Genomic DNA, 17,753 nt, shown 5'->3' with positions numbered 1-17,753 from the left:
TGGGTCACCCTCTGTAGACAAGAGAGTTACACTCTTTTAATGAAGACATAAATTTGGCCTGCAGAAGGCTAACGACTCATAGCAACACATGGCAAGAAAGCAATGCAGCTCGCTTCCCCCACCTTGGATTTATCACAAAGTCTCCCAGTAACAGGCTGAGGGGTTTTCTTTGCTTTGCTTAAAAACAAACTTTGTTTTCTGTAAGAATTATTGATAAGACCATAACCCTACTAATGCCTTTTTTCAGAGATATTTTTGGCATGTGTTGACTGAAACTGCCCTGCAAGGTATTTTAATTTCAGTTCTAATTGAACATGAGGGTTTCACAAGCAATTGATGAGCCACCTCAAAAAAAACACCATTCCCAAATGAAGGTAATCTGGTTACAGCCCTGTTTCCGTTTTCTCTCTCACTCTGGCATTTCCCATCATTATAGCAGCTTTGGTCAAGACTACAAGTGGAATTTAGGAACTGTTCCTCCCAGTGACGACTGCTTGTAATTAAGCCCTACTGATACTGCAGGGCTCAGCTTTCGTAAAGCTACAGGATGAACTCAAAAAGCCTGCCATGTAATCATGTTATTTGAGTAAACTATGTATTTGTTTACTCTATTTTTAAAAAGTGAGAAGAGATCAGGTTTTGTTTTTGCTAATACTTGCTATCAGAAAGACATAAACGCCGTCATGCCAGACAGGAACAAAACGGGCAAGGACAATTTCATCAAGAGTCAAGATATCCATTAACTTTTTCACACTACAGACTGTACTGAAAAAGCTGATTTCAGTAAAGAAGTTCTTGCGTATAGAATTTACCACTACAGGAATTTCTGGAGGTGCATTCCAAGGGAGGCAAAGAACAAAGTCAAAGTAAGCCCAGTTAACAGCTTCAGTATGGCAATGACTCTGGCACATGCGTAACGTCACTTTAGCAAGGAGGAGGAGATGGCATTCAACAGTCACCTCCTGCCAAAGTCCTCAAGGGAGGTAAAACTGGTTCCAGCTTTGCTATAATGGCTTTAATTCTACACTTCATTTACATCTTCTCCACAGGGAAGTAACCCAGAAAGTTTGTTGGTTTTTGTTGTTGGGCATTTGTTTTATTGTTGTTGGGTTTATTTGGGGTTTTTTTGTTTGTTTGTTTTGTTTTTTAAATCAAGTGAGATGATGCTTTACTGGATGGGGAGAAATCTGTGTGGTAACTGGATAACTCATTATGTCGACTACACACAACGAGAATAAAAGTTTAAGTTGCTAAAGAGCATAAAACAAAACCACAAAATTAAACCTTGACTTCAGAAAGAGGTAATGAAAACACACAATCTACTCAAATCTTACTTTTCTGGCAGTGGTTGGTGGTCCAACAGCGGTAGTTGTACTCATTGTTAATAGATGTCTTCTCACACAATGGCTTCTCTTCCATTGTTCCTGGACACAAGTCCCCACATTCCTTTGGAGGTTTATTCCCAACAATGTAGTTATTGGACACTGCATCTAGGATAAGAGACCAGTCCACTGTGGAGAGGTAACATAGGTCAGAGTTCTTCTCGATCCGTATGGCCCCGCGGGTTATGTTCCTCAAGTTGTGAAGCCCAATTTCTTTAAGATTTGTCATTTCGAAGATAACCAAGGCATAGTTGTAGAAGAGGTTCCTCCCACGAATGACTGTGAGGTTGGGGAAGAGATCACTGAGACTCTCCAAGCCTGCCACACGGAACAGCAGCAAATAGTCAGTTATGACAGTGAGCTTTGGGAAGCGGAAGTTGCGGTAATCCTCTGCTTTAGAGATGAGCAGAATTTGAAGGAAACCCTCGATTACCGTACAGTTCTCCAGGCGTTTCAGCTCATGGATATCATTGCGAATGTCAACATTTGGCCCGCAAACTGAAAAAGTAAAAGGAGAAAGGAAAGTTAGTAAATAAAATATTTTTTAAGCCTTTTGAAATTGGAATGCAAGTAGGATATCGTAATGGCCATAAAATTTTTAAACTTCTTAATTAGGCTGCAGTGTTAAAATAGAATATGAGTACTTGCTTTACACCTACATTGAACATTCATCTCATTTAGCCTAGCACTATAAACGCTACCAGGACCAGCACAGAGATGCAAGCTAGCTATATCCTGCAGCAGGCAAGAGAAATGTTCTATTACTGCGGTTGAAAAAAGCTACTTTACATTCAGGAACACAAAGATAAACCTAAAGCATCTGCACAACTTGCTTCAAATCACATCATGACATGTATGAGCAGACCAGAGGTTCAGCCATATGACTCCAAACAAGTTAGGTAATACACAGAATGATGCATTGAGCATTACGTCACTAGTTTACCACCCACCTGCCTTAAGATACGTGCAGATAAAGGGGAACGCTTTCCAGAAAATTGTAACTTATTTCTCGGATCACTCTTCCCAGGGTCATAAACCAAACTTGCCCCAATTCTTGAATGCTAGTCTTGCAATAGATCAGCAACCAACAAATATCTATGGAAAGCTGGTCAGCACTTCCTGCACCGCGACTGGGAAAGAGCTTGGACTTGTAGCTAATGCACTGAATTCCTATTTGCATGTTCCAGTGAGTCAAGTTTCACTGATTTTGGCACCCAGATACAAAAAGTTTCTCGAGTTCTAAGAAACACAGGATAAATTTATTTACAAGAACACACAGCATCACAGTGAGCAATCTTCCTTGAAAACAGCAGACTGAACTCAATGCACTCTCAAGAAGCAATGACCAAAAGGATTATTCCATAATAAATCTATATATTATGCCTTTCCATATTAGACATGTACCACAATAAAAAAAATCTAAAGGGACTGGAAAAGTGTACTAATAATGTAATAATTAGACACATAAATGCACTTTGACATAAAACAAAGAACTATGGAGAGAACTGTTGTTCTTGGAAACTCTCAGAGCTGTTCTTCTGCAGAAAACATGGAAAAAAGACTCCCCGGCACAGACAGTAAGTTGCTTGTAAGCAAACAAAGTAAAACACCGATTTATTTAAGCAACCCAAAACTTAAATAAACCCCAAGCAATTCAATTTTGTGGAAAGGTTCTCTTTTTATGCATGCTAGGCTTAATTATTTTAACAACATCTTTTCCTCAGACAAGGAAAAGGTCTAAACAAACACTGGAGCCAAAAAACTTAAACGCTAACCCAGACAAATTGTCCAGAGATTCAGAAATTGCATTGACAATAGAAAGCAGTCCTTCCATCCCACAACACTTATCTAAGGCTAATAACTTAAGCTAACAAAGGATCCAGAACATGAGCATGCTAAAACCACAGTAACTCTAATATCCGACAAGGCCTTAAAGACTTTTTAAGTCTTTTAAAGACTAAAAGACTTTCTTGTTAGAGGGGCGACATAAAAAACCAGGGTGAGATCTTTGTTAAGAAACAGATGTTTTCTACACAAACTATTACCTAATCTTCCTTCTGTAAAGATCCAAGTTGAAAGCAGAGGCTATTAAAATGTGACTTGCTGCACTGGAAGCAGTTATGTGCAAGAAAGTTCATTCCCCAAACCTTAAAAAAAAAAAAAAAATACAACCCACAACCAAACCACCAGATAAACCCCAAAACTAGTGTACAAACAGTAACATTTGGCCATCATGACCAGTAAGACAGGAAATCCCCATTTTAGTACATACTGACTACGGAACAATTGCATACTACTGCCTGGAGTACGTGTCAAGGCTTTAACTTCAGGAAGATGTTAAAAAACGTGAATGGGTTAGCATTACCCAGCTTCAGAAACCAGATGGGAGAGGGGGAATGTTAAAGAACTCCAAGATAGTAGATCTGGTAAGAGATGTACTGGTCACGTGCAGCAGAAGAGTGGGTTTCTCTCCTGAATCTGTAGGAAATGCAACCTCAACCCAGATGAAATTCCTTTAATAAGCTGTTACCTAAGTCTTGCTTTCAACTCCTGAAATTTTCTTCTAAAGCAATCATTCCTCCACCCCCCCTCAAGACACAGTGCCCTCTGCCCAAAGCACAGCCTGACAAGAACATGAGTATATTTACACATCGACTTTGAGCTTCCCGTTTTTTAAAAAAGGCAAGTTAGTACACACAATGTTTTTCCCATTAAAATGTTTTGTTTTCCGTTTCTACCTGCTGGAAGGACAAGGTGAACAGTACGGTTCCTGTTATGGTAAAGCAAAAGTAGCAAAATTTATTTTACTGCCATAAAATTTTAGAAAGCCTAACTGCTCCAAGCCCTTTATTTTGTTAAAGAAATAAAATCTGCACTTGTGCTGACATTTTGTAGGCAAGGTTCCAGAGTGATGGGTTTAAAAACAGCTGAGTTACAATACCCTAAAGAACAATTTGTAAGAGAAATGGCAGCAACTGTTAACTAAAGCATTATATATCTGTTCATGCCTCTATTCCGAGGCTGGGCTTTAAAAGTCATACTGCTTTTAGCTTTATGTTTGTTTCAGCTTGAAAGTTACTTAATTTTAGGTATTTAATGCTTTTATAAATCAATGAGATTTCTAGAACTTTATGGCAAAAGTACGCACGTACTTGCCTCAGTTACGAAACGTCATCCCCTTAATACAGAAAAGGATAAAGTCCAGTGGGCTCTAATGTTAGAAATCGATCACAGATGCTGTTGACATTTTTGATTTAAGAACTTATTAGTTTATCTAGTGAGTTACGCTTTGCAGAAATTCACACATATAATGAGAACTGCAGAGACCCAAATACAAAACAGGACAAGCATCTTGGTCCATACTAACATTTGGAAAAAACAGTTCCAATTAAAGTAGATGAATTTATTTTGCTTTTAAAACAAATTTCTTTTAAAGTTCACATTGTTCACAAAAGTTAATTACCCCACAATGCATCATCTTTTTCTCACGTTTTCCTTGCTGCCCTGAAAAGGACTATATGAAAAACAAATTAAACAGAGCTCAAAGTCAGCTACAATTTCCATTTGGCTGTGCTGTGTTTTCTTTGGAGCCCATTTTAATGAAAGCATATACGGACTTACAATATAAACTGGTCTGTCAGACAGAATGAAGTGCACATAAAATGCTCTTTAGAGCATTTATATTCCATTTAACAGTTTTTGATATTCCTACTTACATTTTTAATATGACTAGTATAACTTAACTTTGTTTCGTGTTCAATTCAGAATTGGAAATTAAATATTATGTATTTATTTTGCTCACTAACAGAAAATAAAAACGCAATATCTGTTTATTACTCTGCCTCAATAGTTTTGGGTCTTGATAAACACCCAGGATAATTACCAGTAGTCAGATTCATGCTGTTTTCATTCAGCTGCTTACAGATTTCCAAGCCTTTCTTTAAAATGCCTATAATTTCTCAGACTTATTCTAAACTAAGCACATAATTCTGAGCGAGAAATTTGTTCTTTAAAGAAATACATCATTTATTTGTTTAAAAGGTAAGTCCCAATACAGCAAAACGTCAGAGAGAAGCAATGCATCCTTTACCCAGATGACCACAAACACCTCCCTAGAAACAGCACTCCAGTCCAAAAGTCTTGAGCTTCACCTACTATGCAAGAACAAGGCCACTTGTGCTTTTTTTCTGGAAGCATCCCACAGGCAAGCTGTAGGGCATGTAAACTTCCCAAGGTAATAGAAAAAACACACTCCACACTACAGTCTCTCTGAGGACCTGCAGCCCATTCCTAGTGAGAAGACAGATCCAAGTCTGGTCGTGTAACCGAGATGGGGTCAATGAACTACCAGGAAGAATGATTGCACATAACAGGTTCATCCGATGAGAGTCATTAATGCGACCTGCAGCCTATTCCTTCATCTGGCAGAATCTCCTGGCAAGTCTGCTCCAGGCTGGGGCACCACGGAGCAGGACGGAGGCTGGGAACAAACACGCACAGCACATCAGTAGTGAGGTGACACTACTGAGTACGCACAGACCGAGGAGACTAAAGCAAAGCTGTGAGTAACACGAAGAGCTCAGAGGACAGCAATTCAGTAGTTTCTTCTTGACCTTAACTACGATTTGCTAACGTAAAAAACCACTCTGACATGGGGAAGATAAGAACCTTGCCACCTTGCAAAACACCTGCTATTTAATTATCATCTATCATCAAATAATCCTTTATTCCACGCAGCAGGTCTTTACTCTTTTTATATCCCCACCAGTCATTTGAGGTCACTAGCTACTCCTACAAGGACTTGCCTGTTGCCCTTCAGCATTTCGAAGGAACCATTCTTTCTGCAAACAGCACACTACAAAGGACAAATCAGCAGAAAGCCTGCTGTTCAACATTCAGTCTGTAATACAACTTCTGTCTTCTACAGCATCTGTCACAGCTGTGCATGTACTTGTAACAGTTAATTCGTTATCAATATTATGGTGTTAGAGGGCAGGATTGACGGGTCACACATTCGCTGTTTTTAATAAGGGAAGAATACACTTCCTACAAGAAACTATTTCATCATGGTGTAATTCTTGCTTCCAAATTGTTTATTTCTCCCAGTTACTCCATTTAGAAGTTCTAAAGAAACACAACTGTTCAGGTTTTTCTTGGAAAAATACACACCTTCGCGTTTTAAGCCTTTGGCCCTTTATTTTCCTGGGTCATGTTAAATGGTTGTACTACACTGAATGGTTTCAGTACCCTCTCAACTAGCCAGAAGTTAAACATGGAGCAACCATTACTATCTGACTCTCTCAACACAAAAAAGAAAAAAAAAAAGTCTTAGACAAAGCAGCACCAAGGCAGCTCTGAGTCACCGAGTCATCCCAGCACAAGCCTTTCGCAAGTCCAAGGCCTTTTCAACCTAAGTCTGCTCCAGCTGGGTCAGGCTTTCCCTAGCAACAGACTTGTTCAGCCTGTGCAGTCATTTACATTTCTGAAACGAGAATCAGGACAGATTGCTTGCTGTTAACATCTAACTAGCGATCTTGAACTCAACTCCTGCTCACCTTTCTCCTGTTTTGTACGGGCATGGCATGTTACCAAAGCGAGTTATCATTTCCCTTTGTTTTCCCTCTTCTGACTTCCCTTCTGTAAAAATTGTTTCTTTTACTTCAAAGTAGAGATGCAAGGCTTTATCTTAAATGAAGAGCCTGGATACCACCAGCTTTTCCATTAAAAAAAAATAAAAATCGCACTACAAAAAAAGAAACTTATCCCCTTACACTAGTTGTTGAAGGAAAGTGCTAAAGGTGCAGAAATTGTTCTAAATCCATATCGTCTTCATGCCTGGGGGATTAAAAAACTCATTCTGAGGACAAAGTCTATGATCCACGAGGTTCAAAAGAGTTTTTTTAAGGGAGGGCATGAGTTTGCTCAATTTCTCATCTCCCTGAAATTCTGTACAGTGGTAACAAGTACAGTATGTTACCATCAGCACTGGATGATTTCCTACACAAAGAAGGAACTACAAGGCTTAATACAAAAAACAATTGTGGCTAGTTCTACTTTTAGAGAGTAGCTTGCTCACACCACCACAAAAAGAAAAAAAATATCTCACTTTGCCAATAATGGCTTTTTCTGAGCACACTCCACTTCAATGAGAGGTCTGCTTTCCCAGACAGCCACCACTACTCTCTGGCCAGCAAGGAGCTGATGCTACTGAACACAGGAACACTGCTCTCTCCCAGCTGCTCTAATGGAAGAGGCTTGACCACCTCATTCTTCAGTAATGTCAGCTCAGAGCTGTGGGTCTTTCTGGGATATCGGCACATCTTCTGAACAGTGTTGTTATTTATTCCCAACAGAGCCACTTCCTTTCCATCACATGTTTTTTCGTTTTAAATCTATGGCAGGTTCTTATAAAAACAAAAGTGGTCCAAAGCAGCTACTGAATACGGCTGCGGTCCAGCAGCCCTCATCCCAGACCCACAGCATGCAGCATCCTTTTTAAGGCCAGCATCTCCAGAGTTACCATCCCTCTCTCGTAACAATAAAGAACGTGTTTATCGCATTGGGTGGATTTAGACCTGCATATTGACATGGTGACTATATAATAGATCAACTCAATGGAGGGGTTGTCTGGTACATTGGGGAAAAAAAACAACGGCTCAAAACAACTCCTTGCAGGCACTTGAACGTTAAAGTTTGGCTGCTGACAGCATCCTCATCTCCACGTTATCTGAAAAATTGGTGTGAGTCAGATTAGGAAAAAGGAACCACGCATATGCCCATCAGTAGATTTAAAAGGAGCCTCTTTTCTACACGACTGCAACCGCTCAGAAGAGAAGCGGAAGGACACATCAGTGGGAACAGTCTGAAAATGTCACACCCATACAGACTATAAACAGGGAAAAGTAAAACTTGACCTTAACCTTTCTCTTCATTCTTACTGCTAAGTATTATGCTTGTTTTAAGAAAACCATCAGGACTGTCATACAGCCCTAAAGAAGAAAAAAAAAAAAAAAAAGAAAAATCTTTAAGTGTTCTTATCCAATCATCACTGAAGAGAGAGGGACTGCAGTCCATGGCCTGGTCTTAAGCCTAGTTTGTTCCTGTAGTTTCACTCCAAGACTTGGAAGGCAAAGGTAGAAAGACTGAGAAGGAACCAATTTACAACCACCGTTTCCCTTCAAGCCTGTGAAAAGTTTCAGCATAGCTGCACCATCTGCAGACACAGGGAAAAAAAATTACTACAGAAGTCTAAGGATTCCTTAATTGCATACTATGCAAAGAAGAAATTAAATGTGGAGTTCACAGAAATCAGTGGTTGGAGAGATTGCTTATGACACTTTACATTAACACAGGATTCCACCACCCACTGAGCTCTTGGTTTTGCCTTCGTAGTGACACTATGAATGAAATATATATTTTAGTGTCTTTAATGTACTTACACAACCTCCCACAAAATTTCTCTACTCTCTAAGCTCACCTATCCTGCATGTGTCACATCAATCACTAGATCTCTTCCCAGGGAAGCCAGCCTCTGTATTATCTCTTGGGATGTCAGAACCAGTAACAAGGAGGGAACTAAATCTACACCACATGATTCAAGCTGTCTCCCTAACCACTCAACTATTCCTCTTCATCGAATATGCTACAAAAACCACTTTACATTTACCTAGATTTTATGCAGTTACATCACTCTGCATGGGGGGGAGGGAGAAGAATAGATAACAGACACCCTACAATCCAGAAAACATCAACCATTTTAGCTTTTGCTAAGCAAGTCCATAACTGAATTTCAATTTCTCTATTTCTAGCACTAGCACAATGCTGCCATCTTTGATTTGCAAAACATGAAAGGGAATACTCAAACCTACACAAAAAACAGCTGTTTCTATTTGAACATAAGTCTTGAGAATGTTCTTGCTTACACACTTTAGGCCCAAGAAGAAGGCTTGGGGTTTTTCTTGATTTAATTAAAAGTTAAGCTTTGGAGGACAAAGCTAGACCACGATGATCTTCTAAACACTCAAGGGACTGGAGATTATACTGCAATGTAGCTTGTCGTTTCTGAGAAATACAGTCTATTATCATTAACTTACCTTGTGTCACTCATCACTCCTTGCAACCTTTTACAGAATTCTCCTCTCCCAGATTTGGAAGGAAAAAGTGGTGTCACAAGAGGCCAATCAAATTTGGCAGCCCAAATACCTTAAAAAGTGACTGAATTCCCCTCCTCCACATGTGTTCTCATTGTCTCCCATAGCTCTTAGAAAAATACACAGGTCCTACTTTAATCTTCTCTTTACCACTCTACTAACTATATATTCCCAATCCAAGGGCCACTGTGTTACCAAACTGACCAGAATGAAACACTCACAAAAATAACACACGGAAGGACAACAACCCACATCACAAACTCAAACTGGCTCTGTCTTTTCACTCTTGCAATTTCAGCTGTCACTGGCTAAAGATATCTCTGGCACTGCTGCTTTCCATGAACTTCCTCCAACTTCCCCATAATTTAAAAAAAAAATTTTCAGAATAAATCACATTTCTGTCCCTCATCTCACTCGCTTTCTCTCTGCCAACATTTTACTTTTAATGTCAACACGAACAGCAGCTTAGCAAAAACAAAGCCAACAAAAGGAACAGAATCCCTTTAATAATACTGATTGATGTCTTCTCCACACAGCTCACCAGAGCAGGTGGGTCTAGATTTAGGCTAGCTCACATGAAAGCATCCTCAGGACAAAGTCATCCTCAAATTAATCCCCTCTCACCAAGACTGCACTGACCCAGTACATCTCTCAGGGGTTCCTCTGAAGCCACATCTGTTACCTCCTACTACTGAAACAGCGTAACACAAGTGAGTGGCTCAGTTGGCATGGATTTCTGTTCGTCCTCATGGATACACAGGGCAAAAACAGAGGAAGATATTGTAGAGCTAGTGATGTTCCAGTGGCTGAGCCCCAAAACCGCTGGCTATCAAGCCAAGTAAAAGTAGCACCAAACTTTTAACTCTGTCTAGGTTATGGACAATGCCTGAAAGATTCTCTGCCACTAAACCAAAGAAGAAAAAAAAACCACAAAAACAGAAAAATGAACCTACAGTAAATTCCTCACCCATTAATGCCCAGTATACATGAAACATTGAAAGCCATTGTTTGAGTGTTATGGTTGGAGCTGAACACTCGGACATCCAGCGAGCTGCTTCTGTGTATTTGCAAGGAAGGGAAAGCTGTTTGAAGCACCAGCTGAATGCAACTCCAGAATAATTCTACAAATGACAGTGCAACACTTCAGAGTCACAGCACAGTCAAGTTTGCCAGCTCGTGATGAAAACTGTCAAAGTCAAGCAGAAAAAGAACTGCAGAAGACAGCAGGTAATGCCTAAACCACTAAAGATGAGCTCCATCCTCACAGGAAGAAAGACAAGTCTTCAAACCTCTGCACTCTTTCATACCCTACAGAATCACTTTTCAGACAGCACCACAAAATAGCAGCATGCCATTCTACACAAAATACATAACATAACTGAGTAGGTGGCGCGTTATGATCAATAACTATGAGAGTAAAACATTTTTTTTTAACTGTGATAATAATGTTTAAACCGTATCCCAGTAGCTTCAGTCTAACGCCTGCTAAAGCAAAAATGGAAGACTGAAATTACAAGCTGTTTATAACACTGAATTTATGTTTCACAATCTGTGATGACAATAGAGCTTAACAGAAATTGTCTCTCCTGGGGACTGTTCTTCTACACCTTTAAACTAAATAGCTGTGTGCGTGATTTTATTTATTTATTTTTAAAACCGTTATCTACGCATCCAAATGACTCAGCAACTGGCTAACAGAAACCTATGGGATACACCCTTAGGTAGCTGGGATATGCAGCCAATTCTTCCAGAATGAAAATTCATCATGTGCCTGGGCTCAGCAACTCACATTTAGGGAGACTTTACTATGCTTTTAGCTACTCACTGAGTTGTCATCCTGCAGTAATCTAGGAATTATTTTATTACTTTTTTAATTTTTAAACAATGACTGGCCAACTAGGCCAGATCATTTAAGCTTCATTAGAAGAAAATTGACGAAACAGTATCATAACATACGACGGGATCCATAATGTCAGTAAAAGGATTTAATAGAGAGTCAGTGGGAAGTTATTCTTAGATCCGCAGAAAAATTAGAAGTCTGATGCAATTACTCTTAACAATATGCAACACATGGCTCTACTATCCTGTGCTAACCATCTCTAACATGATAAAACACAGAAATCCTTCATTCTCTAGCCTTCCACAGTAATATTTCTGTTTTAACAAACTGAACTAATACTTCCACTAATCCTATATTTCCACCTGAACAGAGATTTAAGATAGTTTTTAAAAAAAAAAAAATCTAACTGCACAAAAGAAAAAAACAGTGCTATGAAACCTCATTTAACAGAACAGGGAGCCCTCCCTTCACATGGCAGCTACACAACTTAAAATCACATAGGTCATGCTGTAACCTGCTTTCTCAAGGCAGTTAAAATATGACCAACTTGCAATCTCCAAAAAGGCTTAAAAGGTATTAAGTTACATATCTGCAAGTGCTGTGGGGCTTTCCAGTCATGAGCTAACCAGATTGAAAAAAGAACCTTCCTCTCCAAATACATGGTAAAACACGTGGGTTGGCACCAGAGACAAGGTGACTCGTAGTTCAGGTCTTATCAATCAAAACCAGTTGCACCAGAACACAATTTAAAGGCAAATATAAATCAAAGTAGCTATATCAGTAGGAGTTCTTATGTGAACTCACTTTTGCAGCCAACTGCATGCTTCTGATTCGCTTTTATTACCCACAACCCAACCAAGGAGAAGTGTCCCTTACACAAGAACAGCAGCATTCACACTGGGCATTTATTGTCTCAGAGGCATCATAGCACAATAACCAGAAAAAAAAACAACACACACACACAAAGCACCTTTAACGCATACAGGTGAAAAGCAATCAGATAAACAGAGTTAAGCATGGAAAACTAGAGCCCTTTTAGGCACAGTCAACTACGAGAACTCCACGGTTTTAACTTCTCTCGAGATAAAGAGAAGCTTCCAATCCTAAGTATAAGATTTTCAACATATTTATGTAGATCTCCTGTACAGTAACTAATTCATCTTCACTGTAAAATAGTGAAAATAAAAAAAAACACCACACACATGAAAACTACATATACACCTTGTTGAAAAATGTGCAAACAGTGGTATACTCAGTTGCTTGTCCACGCTTGGCTTTTAAGTTCAAGGTGACATTTCAGCCCACGATCTCTATTTTACATTTATATACTGCCCAAGACATTTGATTTCCAACCCTATACATCGTTTTTAGACACTGTCTGTAAGCACTGTGGGTGATGCACAATGTTATAATTCTGGTTAACAAAATGGTTTAGGTATTTAATCACTCTAGCTGTACCGAGTTCTATTGCTTGGCAACTGCAATTATTGTCACAATATCCACTTTTATTAGAATAGGACTGAAACAGCAGAGCAAGCAGCAGAATTACTATTCACATCCTCTGGCAGCTACTTCTGGAGAGCCTGGGATGCAAAAGGTTGCCCTAATGCATTTCTAACAAATCCACCCATGAGAACACACTGGGTCCAACTGGGTTAGGGAAATACAGCCGCAGCACATTTCATTCAGCAGCTCATCATCAGGGATTATCTATTTTGTTCCTCTTCTGAGTCAAAACTTGGGGGAAGAGTGTTGGAAGAAAGGGATGCAAAAAGTTATGGGAGACAGGACTTTGAGCCAAACCAAACAGCAATATCCAACCTGGATGCTTGAAACACTCCCAGCTTTAGGCACGTCCCTTCGCTGGGATCTGCAGCTGCACACACTCATTCCAGAAGGTAAACCAAAGCAAGGCTGAGATGGACATCTCTTTCTTCATCATTATTTTTACCTTATACCTTGTACACACAACCCACTCCTGGCAGAAGATACAGCTGGAGAACACATACTTAAGCTGAGTTTTGCTAACTCCCTAGTATTATTACAAATCCCAACTACGACAACTTGTGCAGGAAAAGATAAAAAAAAAAAAAAAAGAAGTAATCTAAAGTAACACACAGGTCAGTGCTCCTCCTTAAAATGCAACACAGGGAACAGACTCTACTTTAAAAAGTTTATAATGGAATAGATAAAACCAAAGAATTTAAAAGAAAGAGAGACTCAGAAGTAATCTTTGTTTCGGTGTGAATATGTACAAATCCACGCTGGGAGAGGTGAGCACGAGGCACGAACGGCTCTTTGTGGAGACCGTTAACTTATTAAAATGTCATAACAAAAAAGAGAGTAGCTAGTGAACTAACAGATCAAGTGAGCTCCAGCCACAGTAAGCAATCCAAAGGATGAAATTTTATCTGAAAGGAAAGGCTGGTCAAAAGGAAGTAATGAAGAAGATATCCATCAAAGAACAAAGAGCAGCTCTGAGCACAGAGCCAGCAGCAAGACTGCACAAAAACTTACAAATGAAGTGTAAAACACCAGACATAGTAATCCTGCTGCCAAGGAATTATTTACCACATGACGATCAATATTACAATACACAGAGATACGTATTTTTATCTCAACCTCTATTTGACCCAGTGGGAGCTACAGACACTTTCTCACACTAATTCTCATTCTTCAAGGAGAGTCAAGACAGGAGTAAAAAAAATATCTGAAAGTATTTCAGGTTCTGTCTCCTTTCAGCCCATGTCCACTGAATGGTACCACAGCTACCTTAAGGGAACAGTTCAGAACCAATTTGTGCTACTTGAGCACCCGGGCACTAAAGCAAAACACTCCAGGATCATAATGAGAGGTTTCGTTCATGCAACAAGCCGAACTCTGGATGTGCCATCAGCCCTTTCAAGTCACTGTCCTCCCTTTGTTCCATCAAAAGTAAAGCATGTTTTAAAAATTCCTCTGAAGGGCTTGAAGAAGTGCCTAAACTTCCAAGATCTATTCTCTATAGCCTTGCATAAGATTGTCAGGAAATTAACTTTTCTCCTCAATAGTTTCTTTTAAGTTTAGGAGGTGGAGGGGTGGTAAAGGCAATGGGTACTACACCTATTACAAATCTGGAAACTGCAGATTAGGAAACAAGGAAGGAGGTGAAGGCAATGAAGAGAGGAAGAAGAGGTCTGATTTTCAGACAATCAACTTGAAAAATCCTCACTTCAGTGAACTGGTAAATAAGCAATTTCAATGTTTTAGACATCTTACCTTGCCTTCTTCTGAAACATAACCAAGCTAATGGGAAAAGGGTTAATTGTATCCCCTGTGCTCCGGAGTATTTCAGCAGGCTACGCATTATGTTCTTCTGAAGGGCAAGTTGTTCTTTTATTTATTGTTTAAAACACAAACATAAATACAAAGTGTCTAATGCTAAGGTGGCCATTACCAGTTTTACTAGAACAGAGACATACAAGGCTGCAGGCTTTCTGCTGTTCTAAAGCATCTAAACCCATTCTGTTTCCCTGACGGTTTTTTTTTAGATCACAAGAACAACTAAGACACCTGACATACAGGAGAACATCCTGCTGATGAAGAAAAAACAAGGGCACATTACTCTTGGGAGTGTACAAAGCACCACTTCCTAATGCATTCTACTTTGTCAGCACAACAAGCTTCTTGTCATTTCAAAGGGAAACTGGTCATATTGATTTTTCCAAAACACAAGTATGATAAAAATATTATGCATTTAATTGGTTTAACAAAATGCTTTTGTACTGGGACATATCAACACAAATACTACAAGACAAGGTATAAGGTATCAAGGTGTGGCTTGAAGTATTTGAAGATTCTCTGCAAGCGACAGCTTTGAGAATTGCCATGAACACTCCTCATAAAGCTGCCCTGAAGCTCCTACAACCCTCAGTTAGACTGAGACACATCTTTTTAAGTGTGGCAACTCTTACTTCGGAACTCACAACACCCTGAAGATACACCAGACTTCTCTGAAAACTAGTGTCCTTTCCATGCTTCACCAAATCTCAACCATGTAACTCAGTGCTCCATGTTTGCTCAAGTTTTTCTAGAGGAAAGTTCTTTACACCCTCTCCGAGCAATTTATTTCGCTAGTTGTTCCCTTGCAAAAGCCAGACCAACTTAATCAGCTTCTCTGAATGTGAAAACCACACACCTAGCCTGTCAAGAAGCCTGGAAGATTTTTTTTTTTTCCTGTTTTGTTTATAAATTTGAAAACCAAGCTGTTTTCAGACAGCAAGATCAATCATCTCTTTTTCCCCCCCTTCCCAGTTTTATACAATCCTAAGTGTGGCAACACTGGGAAAAGCTTGTACACAGTTTCCAGCGAAAAAAAAAAAATGTATTTCTCCTTCTACTAGTTCTTTATTTCTATTTTAACACAGCATATCAGAGTGTACATCCATGATGTTTCAACGATTCAAAGACCACCTAAACAGTTGTAAGACAGAACACAGATTGTTATTTTGCCTTCCAAATTATGTCTTCAGAAAAGTTCTTTAAAATCAGAATTTTGTCAGGAATGCAATAAACAGAGGAGACGGGACCGTCTTACCTCACACCTCCTCTTATTTCTCCAGGGAACTAAACTAAGTTTTCTCTTCCTGAAGTGATACTTCCAGGCTTTAGAGCTTGCTTCCAAATATAACTCAGAACAGTATATATACTCCCTTTAATTTCTTCCAACAAATCCCCTTTCAGCAGAATTTACTCTCACATATGCAATGTGGGCAGAGTCTAGCATGTAACTTAATAGTTCCTAACAAAAAAAAGTTTTGCTAACAGTAAGTTCTACGAGGGAAAAAGAGAAATATTAAATCTTACCTGCACATGTTAACACAATGTTTTTAATGAGCGTCTGTCAAAAGAGCATTAATCCCATTTCATCACAAGAAAAGAATAAAGCTACAGAATGACACGATAAAGGATTCATCAAGAGATAATCACAAACAATAACGGAGATATAGAAGACTTTCTCCACCATGCAACGCTGCTGTCCCTGCATCCCATCCTCTGTCACTGTGCAGCCTGACACGCATTCTGCTGCACAAAGAGCAGGAGACTTTCACAGTAAGCAGCACCTGGGAGCAAAAGGATTTCAAGATAAAATCTTCTGAGCTAAGTGACAGAAACACAGGTCAATCAGAAGAGATCTCCAGTACTGAGGAGACTAATGAAAAGTTTCACCTTAAGCTTCTATCAGTAGCTACTTAAGAAACCTTTTCCCCTATACCTTGGCTAAGCATATTTTAGTGCCCATCCTATCCTTATTTCTAGGTAACTCAGCTAGCCACACCATCACGCTTTCTTCAGAGCCTCCCCTCTCAGACACACACCCGTTCTCACTACAGACATTTTTGTACTAACACCCAGGGCAGCACTGAATTACTTTAGATGGAGTCACTTCCACATTCCACCCTCTAGCTCCCCTCCAAGAAGTCATCAGTCACTCTCGGCTTTCACACTTCAGTAATTTTGGAATCAACAGGAAATGGAGATCAATTGTGATTTTACTAACTCAATAATGACTCATCACTCAACTCCCCTTAGCCTTCAAATTCATCTGTGAAGAGACATGATAGCAAGGCCAAATTAAAAATAGCAAATCTGGCGTGCACACAATTAACACTCACTTGTCCATCAGATTTGCCATGGATTGCGACATATTCAAGCATCTTGAGAAATCATCACATCATGACCGTCTTTCTTATCTCCCTGTCAGATTCCAAACCCAGTCACAATTTGGTTTTCTTAGCTTAACCAGGAAGAACAACCAATAAATAAAGTTTATTACATCAATCCATCGTACCGTATTCCATAACATCCGTCATTCAATTTGAACATGCCTAAATAAGAGTTAACGCTCTGCACCAGTGCCCCAAGCTAGTGACAACAAATCTTATCTTCTTTATATTATGAGAATACTCTCTAATCATTAGATTTCTTTCTGCTTACACAACTTCCAAGCCAAAAAAAAAACACTTGCATGAAATTTAAAGTCAATAAAAAACAATTATTTCATTTACAAAAATAGAAAATCATTTTATATAAACCACTTAAGTGCATTCTTCTAAAAATAAACTTAATTGCAAATCTAACATGAAATTATAACAGCATATATTAGGGCGAGTGCCTACAGCAATTTAAATAAAATAAAAATAGTAAGCATATAATTTACACAAAAAGAAGTTCGCATTGGTGAATTTACTGTTCAGTGCTCTTTTGGAGACACCCTTTGTTGAGATGCTAAGATAGCTTTTATATTCAACAGCTACTTCTGCAAGTGCCTCATCTCAGCTTACTCAAACAGTTGAGTTCAATGAGCAATTAATTCCAATTTAAAAAGGACTCCTGAGAAGA

General features: G+C 39.2%; 1 protein-coding gene across 2 annotated transcripts in view; it reads right to left on the bottom strand.

The window, feature by feature from the left end:
* The window catches only part of IGF1R (insulin like growth factor 1 receptor), a 178,549-nt gene that overhangs the window by 147,696 nt on the left and 13,100 nt on the right, over nt 1–17,753 (bottom strand). For both annotated transcript variants that reach the window (XM_086620012.1, XM_086620014.1), the window contains exon 2: nt 1,335–1,880. In XM_086620012.1, the coding sequence (XP_086476138.1) occupies nt 1,335–1,880 (546 nt within the window). The remainder of the gene's footprint in view (nt 1–1,334; nt 1,881–17,753) is intronic.

Source organism: Tauraco erythrolophus, chromosome 14 (assembly GCF_009769465.1).
Source record: "Tauraco erythrolophus isolate bTauEry1 chromosome 14, bTauEry1.pri, whole genome shotgun sequence".
NCBI classification, from domain to species: domain Eukaryota; kingdom Metazoa; phylum Chordata; class Aves; order Musophagiformes; family Musophagidae; genus Tauraco; species Tauraco erythrolophus.
This window is presented reverse-complemented; position numbering and strand designations above follow the sequence as displayed.